Source organism: Limulus polyphemus, unplaced genomic scaffold (assembly GCF_000517525.1).
Source record: "Limulus polyphemus unplaced genomic scaffold, Limulus_polyphemus-2.1.2 Scaffold426, whole genome shotgun sequence".
Taxonomy (NCBI): domain Eukaryota; kingdom Metazoa; phylum Arthropoda; class Merostomata; order Xiphosura; family Limulidae; genus Limulus; species Limulus polyphemus.
Window position 1 is genome coordinate 398,833 of NW_013666036.1, and position 13,684 is coordinate 412,516.

Sequence of the window (13,684 nt, forward strand, 5' to 3'; positions counted from 1 at the left end):
GAAAAAAAGCAAACAATTATCTCTTCTAGTTATGAACTTTGTAATCGGTTGCTGCTTGACGTAGGTTGCTAAGCCTTTAAACATTTTGCACATATACATTTGAATAACTAAAAAATCATAAATTACTACAATAATACCATAGAATTTCACTATCATTTATCAAACTTAGTAACCAAGATGTATTTTAGTCTAAAAAACTATGAAATTTTATGCAGACTAAAGACACACACCCTACCTCCTTGAAATTTTGGTTCAAAAGAAAGAAATGGCATCCAAGCCCATTAAAATGGAGGACATTCTAAGCTTCTGATTGGTTATTCTTGTCATATATAGAAGTAAGTGTATATAAGGGAGCATTTCCAAAAATGGAAAGAGGTGGGTGAGGTGCCAGTGTGTTTGATTTATTACATGAGCAATATCTTAGCAAATAAAAAAAGATAAGACGTTCTTATTTTATATTCTAGCTTGTTAATATCTGTACTTTGAGTGTGTAATTCATATGAAACTATAGATGTAATATTTTCACTTCACAAACATCTAATTTGAACCAGTGCTGCATTCAACATACCACATGACACACAAAAATTGATGTTTATCTTTATTTTTTAATATTAACTTTTGAATTAACAAACTGAGTAATGCATAGTACTAAAATTTGAATTATAATCTACAGTTTGATACTTATTGACATAAATTCATGAAATAGTAGTTCAATAAAATTTTGAATGCGAGTCAACAAACGTGATGACATGGCCTTTCACCCACGACCTGTCTGGAAAAGGTTAGAGCTTGTAGTCTGCTCTCAACACTGTATTATGAATTTGTATAAGAAGCAAAATCAATAATGGTAAAAATTCTTTATTCCTTACACCAGGATTCATTGGTCCAAGGTGCTGTCCTCTAGGTGGATTCATTCTTGAATTCATTGGGCTCATTCCTGGTGGTCCTAAGAAAAGGATAATAAAACACTTTAGATATAATCAGTAATTTTACTCTCACAAGGATTGCTTTCAATATGAAAAAGCTGAAATTCCAGTGTACCATTAATTGTAAGAACTTGACAAAGGATCAACATTCTTGTAACTCTTGTCTAAAATTCATTTTTGATACAAACAATGAAACGTCTGCAGTCTCAAACTAACAAAAATGTTACATAATCCTATAAAATATGTCTTCAAAGTGTGCACATTGTTTTGATTCTGTTTGAGATCTAGGCCTGTAATAGAAAATTCAAACTGGAACACTAAGAAATAAAATTAATAAAATAAAGAAAATGTTTAAAATCTTACATAAGCAGAATGTTCAATTTCTACAAATGAATTTCTTGTAACACTTAAAACATATATTCACATTTTTTACAAATGTTATTTGTAATACTATTAATTGCACATTCCTCAGAATGTAACAGAAGTTAAATTACAATTTTTTTCTTACTCTTACAAATCTTTAAAAGAAAATGGATTTATTCAAATGAAACTAAACTTAAGATATTAAAATAACTAAAAAAAAATAAAACATAAGAATTTTTTTGAAAATATTTGATATTATATGCCCTACTTTTCAATACATTTCTAAAGATCCTCTAAGCAGTTTAGTATTTTTTTTCTGCTTTTGGGCAGCTAATACTCATCAACAATGATATAAAAAAATGTGAATATTTTTCATTATTCCCCCAAAGTATGCAAGATAAAGAAGCCCACAAAACTTACATCACTGAAATTAGATAATTATTATTATTATTTTCTGCAATTCTAGATGAAATAAAATATACAATAAGTATACAAATTTATAAAACAACAACAACTAATGGATATTTTTAATATATTACAGTTTTTTTTGTTGAAGAAGATAGTAAAAAAATTATTTTGTGAAAAAGCTTTGACATATTTTTTCACATATTTATAACACTTCCACATTTTATGGAAGTGACAACTTAATATACATTACTGATTGCCATGTTGTAGCTCAGTGACAACAAAAATACATATAAATAATTTAAACACTGGACAAATTGTAGTAATAAACAGTTTTAACAATTATTTATTTTTCTTAGGTTTTAAAGGAAGGTTAGGTCAGGTCCACACTCTATGATGAATTTCTTACAGTGTTACTGTATCTTTGTCCTTCTTAAGCTGCTAAAATAGTTTACTTTATATAAAATATTGAGTTTTACTTTAAAATAATGCCGTTGTTGAAAGAAATTTAATGTAGAATATGCTACACTTTTTCTACTACAATACACAGAAGCAACTTATTTCATTGATTAAAATTCCCTGATCACAACTCTCAAAGCTTTTAAATCTCTTTGCTGACAAAGATTTAAATATACATATACATTTTTGTTTCTAAAGTTAGTACAGGAGAATTCAGTTTTGTATGTATTAACTGAAACTGAACAATTAGTCAAATGATCGGAAACCAAGATAGCTTGCTTTGATCAGAAGTTATTGATAAGAAGATAAGAAATGAACATGTTAATTAACAAAAGCATAACATCGAGACAAGAGGTTTTACAGTGACAATAAAAGCTGTAAAGGGTAATTCAATTTAGGTGTTGGTTCCTTTAATTAAATAGTAGCTGCTGTAGTGACAGACAAAGCAGGTACAGCTGAGGTTAAACAGAAAAAAAAAATGTCAATACTAATAAAGAAACAGTAGTGTTAGGCAAAGACAATGACAAGTAAAGATGTAACTGTGCATAAAAGAATGATGTGAACACATGAATGGCACATTTAGGTGCACAGAGATGTTGCTTACCTTGCCAGCTTACAAACTCTCCACCGTCAGCTAGAAACAAGAATGTTGATGGATGAGTAGAAAGAACTGTTAGTAAGGAAGAAGAAAGGTTAGAGGTTAGGATTAAAAGCATTCTAATATTTAATAAAACAAACCAAGCACATTAACAAATACAGGGAGTAATGGGTACACAAAAAATTCAATCCGAAGGCTCAAAACTATATTTTATTGGCTCTGCTATATATATATATATCCTTTTGCAGTTCACATGGTCATATTTATTGATCCTTGTTATTCAAATGTAAAGTACTCCCTGATGTTTCCTTTATAAGTGGCTCAGTGGTAAGCTTGAAGATTTATCATGCTAAAATTCAGAGTCTTATCCCTGCAGTGGGCACATCACAGATAGCTGATTGTGTAGCTCTGTGCTTAACAACAACAACACAAACAAACTTCCTTTACACGAAAAAACTAAAATAAGCATTTCCAGAAAGTTAATATTTACATATGCAAAATAGGCAGATTCTGTTGAATAAGACTGATGTCTACCGATTCACCACTATCTACACCTTTTGCCCGTTGTTCTAACAACGTTAAAACAGCTTATCGACTGCTTGAGAAGATTTTCAAGAAGAAAGTAAACCTACAGACATCGGTCTTATTCAACAAAATCTGCCTACAAGAAAATCTGTCACCAAAGTACACCAACATATGCAAAATATAGAATAAAATTCTAAAAAGCTTTTTTTGATTTCAGATTTTTCCATTGAATTATGAATGTGAGAAGTATTTTGTTCATGCACCATTTTATATGACTAGATCTAACATCTAGTAGGGGAAAAAAAAAGTCATGTTACTATCGTATAGAACAATTATTACTGAAGAGAGAACAGTATATATATATATATATATATGAAAATTAATACTATGTAATACAGGGATTATGGATGTTATATCACAAAGGAAGTTAGTTTTAAAATAGCACATTATCTTAAATAATGTAAGGGAAACTTAAATCATGAGTGAATAAAACAATGTACAAAAATTCAAAGTATTTATTAGAAAACTAAAGCTATTTAGACAAATATTTAAAGTATTTATAAAGCATCTGATGTGGTTTTGTAAATGAATAAAATCTCTAAAAAGAAGAACAGAATTTTGTCATAGTTTGTGGTAAAAAATGTGTACAACTGCTGCCCCTAGTATCAGTATTTCTAACCAAATAGTATTTATAACTTTAAGCAACATTGTGTAATCCATCAGCAAACCTAAAGTTATGCTGAGAAAAGTTTATCAAAACCAGGATGACTTGGCATAAGCAATCCTGCAAAAACTGATAAGTAGAATGTAAAAAATCTGATTATCTAGCAATAATGTAAACAACTAAAAAAAAAATATGAAAATAGTTTCCTTAACCATAAGTAGGGGAAAATTTATTATTATAGGGAACAATTTTGTAGATAAACTCAGAAGAACTGTTGACAATTTAGCATCATTTCACATCAATGCTGAAACCTTATTATTATAGGGAACAATTTTGTAGATAAACTCAGAAGAACTGTTGACAATTTAGCATCATTTCACATCAATGCTGAAACCTTATTATTATAGGGAACAATTTTGTAGATAAACTCAGAAGAACTGTTGACAATTTAGCACCATTTCACATCAATGCTGAAACCTCTGATCTGTTACATTTCATCCCCTACCTGGTCTCGTTGGGTCCATAGTGTTTGGTATCATGTGTTGGCCTGGAACATTACCAGGAGCCTAAGAGAAGGACCACATTATATGTTAAAAACTATCCAACATTGTAATGAGATAATGTTACATTTACTAAACAGATAAACACACTAAGTTATGCATAGATCCTTAGATTGTGATCTTAAGCAATTTGAAAATTTCTTCTTTACTTCTTACACAGATTCTGTCATGGAATAATAAATTGTCCTTTACTTAAAAACTGCCTTTCCCTTAAGACACTCTGTGTCCAATTATTTTTTGCATACCAGGGAATGTATTATACAGGTAGTGGTGAATATCTGGTATCATTTGATATTAACTAGTTATAATTAAATCTCTCTATCCTCTCATTACTTGAAATTTAACCATAACTGACCCAGTAAATCTCATTTTAATACCAGTTATGATTAACACAAGACCAACAATCTTTACAGTATAACAAAAAACAAACATACAAATGAAAGTTCTTTTAAATTCCTGATATTACTATTATTATTATTATGAGAAATGTCGATAAAATTGAAATCTCAAATAATGTTGTTATTGTGTAGGTAAGAAAACTGCTTAAAAGATACTTGATTTCAATATAACAAGCAAATAGAGCAAAACTGTAAACTAAATAACATAAATCTTACATTAAAATCAAGTTGTTGGCTCATTCTTACTCCTGGCCGACCCGGATAACGAGGTGACATGAACGGCTGGAAAAAAGAAAACTATTACACATTTTCCTATTTTATCAATACTTTCACTTGAACATTACTTAACTTTATAAAGCACAATTATGCTACCTTGCTGACGATCACACTTAGTAAAAAATTAGTATGCCTAATTTTTAATTACTATGTTACAAACTATGTCTATATTTTTACAGTAGTTATTTAATCAACCTTATAGTGATTATAATCAAGCCCGGATAATTTGATTAAAATCTTTCATATGAATGCGTTACTTTAGCAGCAATATTAATTATAAGACACAGCATGTAAACTCTTCTAATATTTAGGCAATAAATAATAAACTGTAAATCACTAAAATCGCAAACCTAAAACAAATAATCATTTTGTTCAACTCGCTAGAATTTATTTGAAACACAAAATATCATTTTTAAGGCTCAGTTATCATTCTTGTATTTAAAGAAAACAACGAAGCAGTTTGACAGCACATTCATCATTACACAAGCAGAGTTAACTACAGCCACAGCTAGATGGCGCCACCCCACCTGATTCTGCATCATTTGACTATGAGGAGGAGGTTGGGAATGAGGGGACGGCTGTGAAACTGGCTGCTGAGGCTGAGAAGGTCTGATGTGAGAGTTCTGTAGAGGATATAGAGTAAGATAACTATCTACAGGAGGTAGAAAGGGCACTACGTTCAGTCTAAACTCACATAGCACATTATAAACAGCAATAAAATATTCATATACATATAACTATTATTGAGGAAAATTTTTCCCCATCACATGCAAAAAACAAACCAAAAACGTATCATAAGCATTCATATTTTTAAACATCTTAACACTATATTGTAGCTTAAATAAGTATGTATGCTGCACAATTCCCTTTCGTTAATTGAAACACAAACTTCGGGTCGTTTTCTTTTCAACAGAAAACCTAGTGTTTCTATAACAAGTGGTTTCGGTATCCTGTCATAAATTCTAGATGAAAATCGCACTTTCACTGACATGTAGCGCCATCTGTTGATAATATAATTTGTTTACTTATAACCACATGGTTGTATTCCTTTCCACTGGCTTTAATATTACTCAACGCTGATTTACTTCTATCAAACGCTGTAATAAGTACGTGTTCAGATAATCTGTACATGTCATTAGAATATACACAAAAGTCTAAACTTAAATTTAAAATTTGGAGACGGCTTGACTGGGTAATAAAAGAAATTTTATTACATGCACATTTGCAATAGTTTCTTTCACTACCCATTCAAACCGTCTCCAAACTTGATTTTCTAACAAGTGAATTCCTCGTTTATTAAAATCAAATATGTTAGAAGAAACCAGTTGTACTCCAAGGGGTAGAAACTGTTTATAACGAATTATTTCAATTTTGTTCAATACAGATTTTTAACGCAAAATAATTTCCATTTAGCAAATATAGTATTCATTTTATTAAGTATAAACTGGAACTCATTTTACTATTTCATTACTGTGAAACAATAGAAAATATTTCTATGGTTGTTATCCGCAGACTGTTAATATCGTTTAGGCTTACAGGGAAAAAACCAGCAGGGCCTACTGGTCCGCCAGTCATTCCATCACCAGGGGGCATCTGGCCTAATGGACTGGGAGCTGTAGGGTTCTGAAAAAGAAATATTTCTAAATTCAGACAGAAAATTGGCATATTTTTTATGACAAAATTATGAAATTAGCAAAAATAAAATTCCTTATTATACAAATAAACCGTGGCTCTTAACACTAGGGACAACCCAACCTTTAATATAACTTTTGAACTTCACTGTTCCATTTCATAAACAATGATAAAAACTATCCTTGAGCAAAGGTACATCAGAACAACAGGATTCACTGGCTGGCGACTTCTAAAATTTGTTTGGGTTCTTAACACAGTAATGAGCTGCCTACTGAACACTAAACTTCGAAGAAAAGAAATAAATCATCAGGCCCTCCTACACAATCAGTTGACATTTCCAAGGCTGATGGTTGAAACTATTGTTATGGAAACGAACGGATAACAGAAAAACGAGCCTTATAGCCGTCTAATTTTTTTGCTTATTATATAACTTAATGTTTATATTTAAAGTCAGCCATAATACGAGGGCCCCCAGTGGCACAGCGGTATGTCTGTGGACTTACAACGCTAGAAACCGGGTTTCGATACCCGTGTTGGGCAGAGCACAGATAGCCCATTGTGTAGCTTTGTGCTTAATTACAAACAAACAAACATAACAGGAGGAAGCTTAAAGTCATTCGAAAAACACAATTCGTACACGTGTATGTTCTTACATACACACAGAGTCGTAACTTTATGCTTAAAACTTCGAAACGTAAATTAGTTACATTAAACATTTAATTTCTGGACTCTGCCATCATCAGATGGAAGTATTCCTAAAAGAACGTGATTAACTCTTTTTCAAGTTGCATTCATCAATTTATTTGCACTTTAAATTAAAAGCTGAATATAATTAAATCATTGTTACCTAAATTGTATGTCTAAATCAGTCACACATTTATTTTATATGGATAAATCATTGTCACCCATTTCAAGTGCCTAAATTATTATCGTCACCAGTTTGACTTCTAAACCAGCGTAAGTCGTTTCACATGGCTAAATCACTATCGCTTGTTTCATGCAACCAATTCATCATTACCCGTTTCATATGAGTAACTCGTATTTTGTTTCATGTGACAAAATCACTGTTACACGTATGATATGACTAAGTCATCGTTACATTGTCATCCATTTCAAGAGAATGAACTAAATCATCATCGATCGTTTTAAAAGATTAAATCAATATCATCACCACCTATTTCAAGGACTACGTGATTTTCAGCGGCTCACGTGGCTAAAATCAGTATCACTTGTTTCACATAACTAGATCATCACCAACCGTTTCGAGTTATGTAACTTGATCATAGTTTAAGAAACTAATATATAACGCACTTCTCAACATATCTAAGCATATGTATACATGCCGTTTTTCTGGGTATGTCTTAATAACCGAGATAATCGATTACTGGGAGTGAATGAATTAATATCGTCGACTGTGTATCACGTGATGACTGTTTCGCCATCATCATGTGCTCAGAGCCACGACGTTTCACTTTATCAACGACGGCATAAAGCATGTGACTGCTGGTTCCTGGGTATTCTTGAATCACTGATCAACCGTTTCATTCATATCTCATCATGTAAGCAACGTTGCTGATTCACCCAAACTAACAGAGCTAATCTGTAATATAACCAGATAAAAATTAAGCCCGAATCGTCTATTCTAGTAAATTATTATTAATATAGACTAACAAATGATTGGATTACCATAGAAGGTTATTCACGATCTATGGTAGCGATACAAAATGACTGTACTGGCCTTACAACTTCTTCTTCCGCCATTGATGGTAAGTTATGTAATGGTTCTGTTTATGGAATATTAATCATCAGTATAATTTTCGCTACAGAAGGTTATCGCGCAGTATATTGGAGTCAATATTGCTCCATACCCACCTTTTGGATTACCAAAGTCAACCTACAATACGCTGACGACGAATCCTGAGGATCCATTTAAACAGCCCAAGGGCATAGGATGTCCACTGAAAATGTCTATATATGCTTTGTGTGTTTCTTGAATTTCGCACAAAGCTATTCGCTAACCGTCCCAAATCTTAAAGTGATAGACTAAAGGAAAGAAAGCTTGTCAAAACCACCCACCGCCAACTTTTGGAATACTCCTTACCAACAAATAATGTAATTGGTCATCACATAATAACGTCCATATGACAGAAAGGGGGGAAGCATAATCAGCGACGAGCTTCGACCCCGCGACCCACAGATTTAAGAGTCGAACGCTCTTACCACAAAGCCGATATTGTACGAATTTCTTGCACGTGGAGGAACTGGAATACTAGCTTGGACAAATGGATGTTTCGTCTTTAATAACCCACACCTTAGTTGTATCTTCTACACAAAGATGGTACTCCCTTGCGGTTTGTAAAACTCAAAAAAGGTTAATAAGCGAAAAGAAAATATTTTGGAAGGAAAGAAAAAACGGAAAAGACAGCAAGAAAAGAGTCGGAAAATAACAGTGAAGGCATACAGAAAAAGAAGACCACCACGATAAAAAAAATGGAAAATAACAAAGAGAAGAAAATAAAAGAAATTTTTAATTTGTTAGTGTGGGATGTGGTAGAATTGTTTAATAAGAATAAGGATGTTCATAAACATAAGAAGATATTCCTAACGGAGATATGGGTGGAGCAAGAGTCAAAAACTAGTACTGATAAGAAATTTCAAGTTAAGTATGAGTGAAAAGTAAAACAGGCAGAGACAGAAAAGAAAAAGTAAGAGTAAAAAGAGGTAATACTATAGAAGTTAAAGGAATTTTGGGATGAAAAATGAAGATGGAGGACGAGAAGATGGTAATTCCAGTAAACAGAAGCAAGGAGAAGGGAATAATTTTACAGTGTATAATAACCAAGGGTGAAACAAAAGATTGTTGAAATGAAGTAAAATTGGAGGAAGGTTGCAAGAAAGGAAACATAATACTGGTGGGAGATATGCACGCAAAGTTTCGGAAATGATAATAATATGATATAGAAGTGAATTGGTTTACTTTGTTTCTGATATTCGCGTAAAGCTTGCTGCGTTAGCCGCTCTAATTTTGAATTGAAAGATTATAGAAAAGGTAGCTTGTCAACAACACCAACTACCAATTCTTTACGTATTCTAATCGAATAATGTTATTTGACTGTCACTCTTGTTGCGCACTCAAAGTGTGAAACGCGATTTTTAATTTGCGGCAATGGGGCAAGGACCATGGATCCTCGAATGCATGGTCTGGTACACTAACCATGAAGCCACACCCTGTCATACTAAAAGAGGAAGAAGGTATGGGATATCCATGAAAACTATGTAGAAAATAACAAGACCAACAAATGAATAGACAAAAAAACTTTATGGAATTTGGGGGATTGAAATGTTCTTTATCGGAAGAGTAGGTGTGGAGAAGGAAGAAGGATGGAAAGACAAAAAGAGGGAGAGGAAAAGTACGGAATTGCAAGAATCACGTGAAAGAAAAATGAAACAGGAGAGGATCCGCAAAGAAACAGAAAACAGTGAAACAACCAAGAAACGTTTGAAAGCGTTGAGGAGAGAGAGAAAAGGAAATGGACAAGCAAGCATTGAAGAAGGTCGGATGAACACTTTTAGAACAGTTTCAGGAAGTATTGCAATAGGTAAAATGGGGAAGAGGAATAACGGATGAGATATTAGATAGTTCAATGAACAGAATAGTAACTTGAAAAATCTAATTAACAAGTTTGAAGAAAGGAAAAAGTTCAGGACAAGATGGTTGATTTGTTTGTTTTTGAATTTTGCGCAAAGCTACACGAGGGCTATCTGCGCTAGCCGTGCCTAATTTAGCAGTGTAAGACTAGAGGGAAGGCAGCTAGTCATCACCACCCACCGCCAACTCTTGGGCTACTATTTAACCAACAAATAGTCGGATTGACCGTCACATTATAACGCTCCCACGGCTAAAAGGGCGAGCATGTTTGGCGGGACGGGGATTCGAACCCGCGACCCTAAGACTGCGATTCGAGTGCCCTAACCACCTGGTCATGCCAGGCCCCAAAAGAATAGGAAACAAAGAAACATATAGGGGTGGGAAAAAAATGAGAATGTTTGGGTAGAGTGGAAATCCTGAAAACAAGTCAATAAGATCGAAAATAAGATTGGGGAGGCAATAAGAGGGGAGAGCATAACTTACAACAAAATCTGGGTAAGACTGAGAAGGCTATCATTTGTAATTATTGTAAAATATAAAAGGGATACTTTTTTTGTTTAAGCGCAAAGCTGCAGAATGGTCTATCCTAGACGTGCCCATCGCTGTGATCGAGCACCGAAAATTGGCGTTTTAAGTCTTTGAGCTTACCGTTGAGCCACTGAAGGGTAGGAATGGATGGATATTTAAAATACCAAGAGGCCTGGATAATTTTTCTAGTACACCAAGAATAATGTGTAGTAATGTATCAAATGGGACAAAAATGAATAAAGAAGGAAAATAGAAATTGTAGAATATGTAATTTCAAGATAGGGACGATAATATGTATACTGAATTGTAAAGGAAATCTTAAAAATAAAACAAACTGGTAGCAAGAAGTGGCAAAAACTGGAAGATGTTCACATATAAGACATATTTCAAGAATGTAGTAATGAATATATATATATAAATGTATAAGAAATAAGGAAATAATTGATGAATTGATTTGTGCAAATAATCTGTATTCAAACTGTTTTAAATTGAATTGATGTAACTATAAAAAAAGAATAATATTGTAAAGGGCAATCCCTTTCCAAAGGTTTGGAAGTATAAGGAATAAATCTGATTGACTATTAACTCGCACACCCATTTGATATGTATCACTTCTGGAAAATTAGGGAACCACTATCAATTGTTCTTCAACAATTATACACTGATTTCTGAAAGTGACTATACCATTACATACTAGGTATAAGTTTCGAAAAATGAATAAATCACAATGGTTTCCATGGATGTATAATCATTATATGCTCTATAAGCATTTCTTAAAGAGACAAAATCACAATGGTTTCCATGGATGTATAATCATTATATGCTCTATAAGCATTTCTTAAAGAGACAAAATCACAATCGTTCATTACATATCTGTTTGGAGATGAAACTGAATCTTGATCGCTTCATTAATTTTAGTTTTATGAGACATTCTTTAGCACATGAAATACACTTGTTTGTATGAGTAATGAAATATCTTAACATTTGGAATACACCTGTTTCTGGAAATAAAATCACTATCAATTTAAATACACTTGTTTGTATCTAAAATAAAATCTCTATCGCTTGTAATACACCTTTTTCTGAGAAGGAATGAATATAAACTAGTTTTCTAAATTGTTTTCTTTAAGCATAGCGTTGGAGCGAGGCACGTGCCTCCCAATTTTGACTAGCTAGTGTAGCGCCCCTTTGAATAGTGAATAGAGTTGTGTCACAATTATCATAGAAAGTCGTTGTTTCTATTTTGAATTCAATGGTTACAGTTAACATAGCAAATAAGGTACCCCAATGGTCAATGCCCCCACCTCAAAATTCAAATATATTCTGCTGTATATGTCTGTAAGTGCAAAAATCATCAGCTCTTGATTTGAATCTACCATTAGGATTTGTCCCATAAAATAATATCTCTGTGACAGATTAAATATTTGTTATAAAACACTTCTGGAAGTCACTAAAATATTTGTTTCTCAAACTTACACACCAGTAAATGACTCATTATACGTTTATTGGAAAGGATAAATATATATATATATGTCTGGGAATGATTTCCAAAACAACAACCTAAAGTAACTGAAGCACTAGAATTTGCAAAATATCGTTTTTGTAGATTCAAATGATTCACTAAAAGTTTTGGTATACTGAGTGGTATCATCTTAAAGTGGCGAAATTATTATGAATTTTCGTGTTTATATACACATCGGTTTCATTTGTTTGGAATTTTGCAGAAAGCTACTTGAGGGCTATCTGCGCTAGCCGTCCTTAATTTAGCAGCGATAAACTAAAGGTAAGGTCAACGCCACCCACCGCCAACTCGGCTACTCTTTTACCAACGAATAGTGGTATTGGCCGTCAATTATAACGGTGTGACAGGGATTCGAACCTGCGACCCGCAGACTGTGAGTCAAGCGCCCTAACCACCAGACCATGCAAGGCCTACACACCACTTTCCGACTAAGACTGAATGACTAACACTTCCATTTAAAAGTCATAGAACCACAAATATGGTTATTTCATTTGTTAAAATTTCCCCAGTCTATGATATTCTTCAGTTGTCGTTTGACGAGGTAACACCCATGGCGTGGAATGTATCCACACGCCCATCGTTACCAATTCGTATTATTTAATATATATATATATATACACGGCCAGTTTCTCGAAATTCCAATAGTTAATACTATTTCATACACACACACACAAAGGTCAGTTTCTCGAAATTTTATCAGCACAAACTGGTCATCAAACTTACATCTCGTATGTAACCTCCAGATAGTTTTTCTAATAATTTTTCGCCAACTAAGGTTGTGTACTCCACCTGGCGGTAACTCACCACTAGTTGCCAAATGCTTGACATAAGATCAAAGGAAGAGGAAGATATGCGAGATTTATTGGTTCAGTTCGGTTAACAATTTCAAGTTTAAAACAAGAGGGAATCCTCAAAAGCCGCGGTACTTGAAATTATTTTAGGCAAGATTAGATGAAATTAATCTATGAGACCTTACTTCTTAACTGTATTTTTGTGCGCCAGTAATACCAAATGTAGGGCGCGTGTATTCCCGATTCGATTTTATTACTCATCGGGATTTATACAAGCCAACCATAAACTTGAAATTATTTTAGGCAGGATTAGAGTAAATTAATCTATGAGACCTTACTTCTTAACTGTATTTTTGTGCGCCAGTAATACCAAATGTAGGGCGCGTGT

General features: G+C 33.1%; 1 protein-coding gene across 5 annotated transcripts in view; it reads right to left on the reverse strand.

Moving 5' to 3' along the window:
* The window catches only part of LOC106458188 (single-stranded DNA-binding protein 3-like), a 67,476-nt gene that overhangs the window by 31,067 nt on the left and 22,725 nt on the right, over positions 1-13,684 (reverse strand). For 2 of the 5 annotated variants that reach the window (XM_013917657.2, XM_013917658.2), the window contains exons 6-11: positions 6,711-6,797; positions 5,702-5,797; positions 5,115-5,180; positions 4,446-4,506; positions 2,758-2,823; positions 870-946 (exon numbers count right to left, since the gene is read on the reverse strand). In XM_013917657.2, coding sequence (XP_013773111.1) covers positions 870-946; positions 2,758-2,823; positions 4,446-4,506; positions 5,115-5,180; positions 5,702-5,797; positions 6,711-6,797 — 453 coding nt within the window. The remainder of the gene's footprint in view (positions 1-869; positions 947-2,757; positions 2,824-4,445; positions 4,507-5,114; positions 5,181-5,701; positions 5,798-6,710; positions 6,798-13,684) is intronic. The other 3 variants (XM_022384323.1, XM_022384324.1, XM_013917659.2) reach the window with 3 other exon arrangements.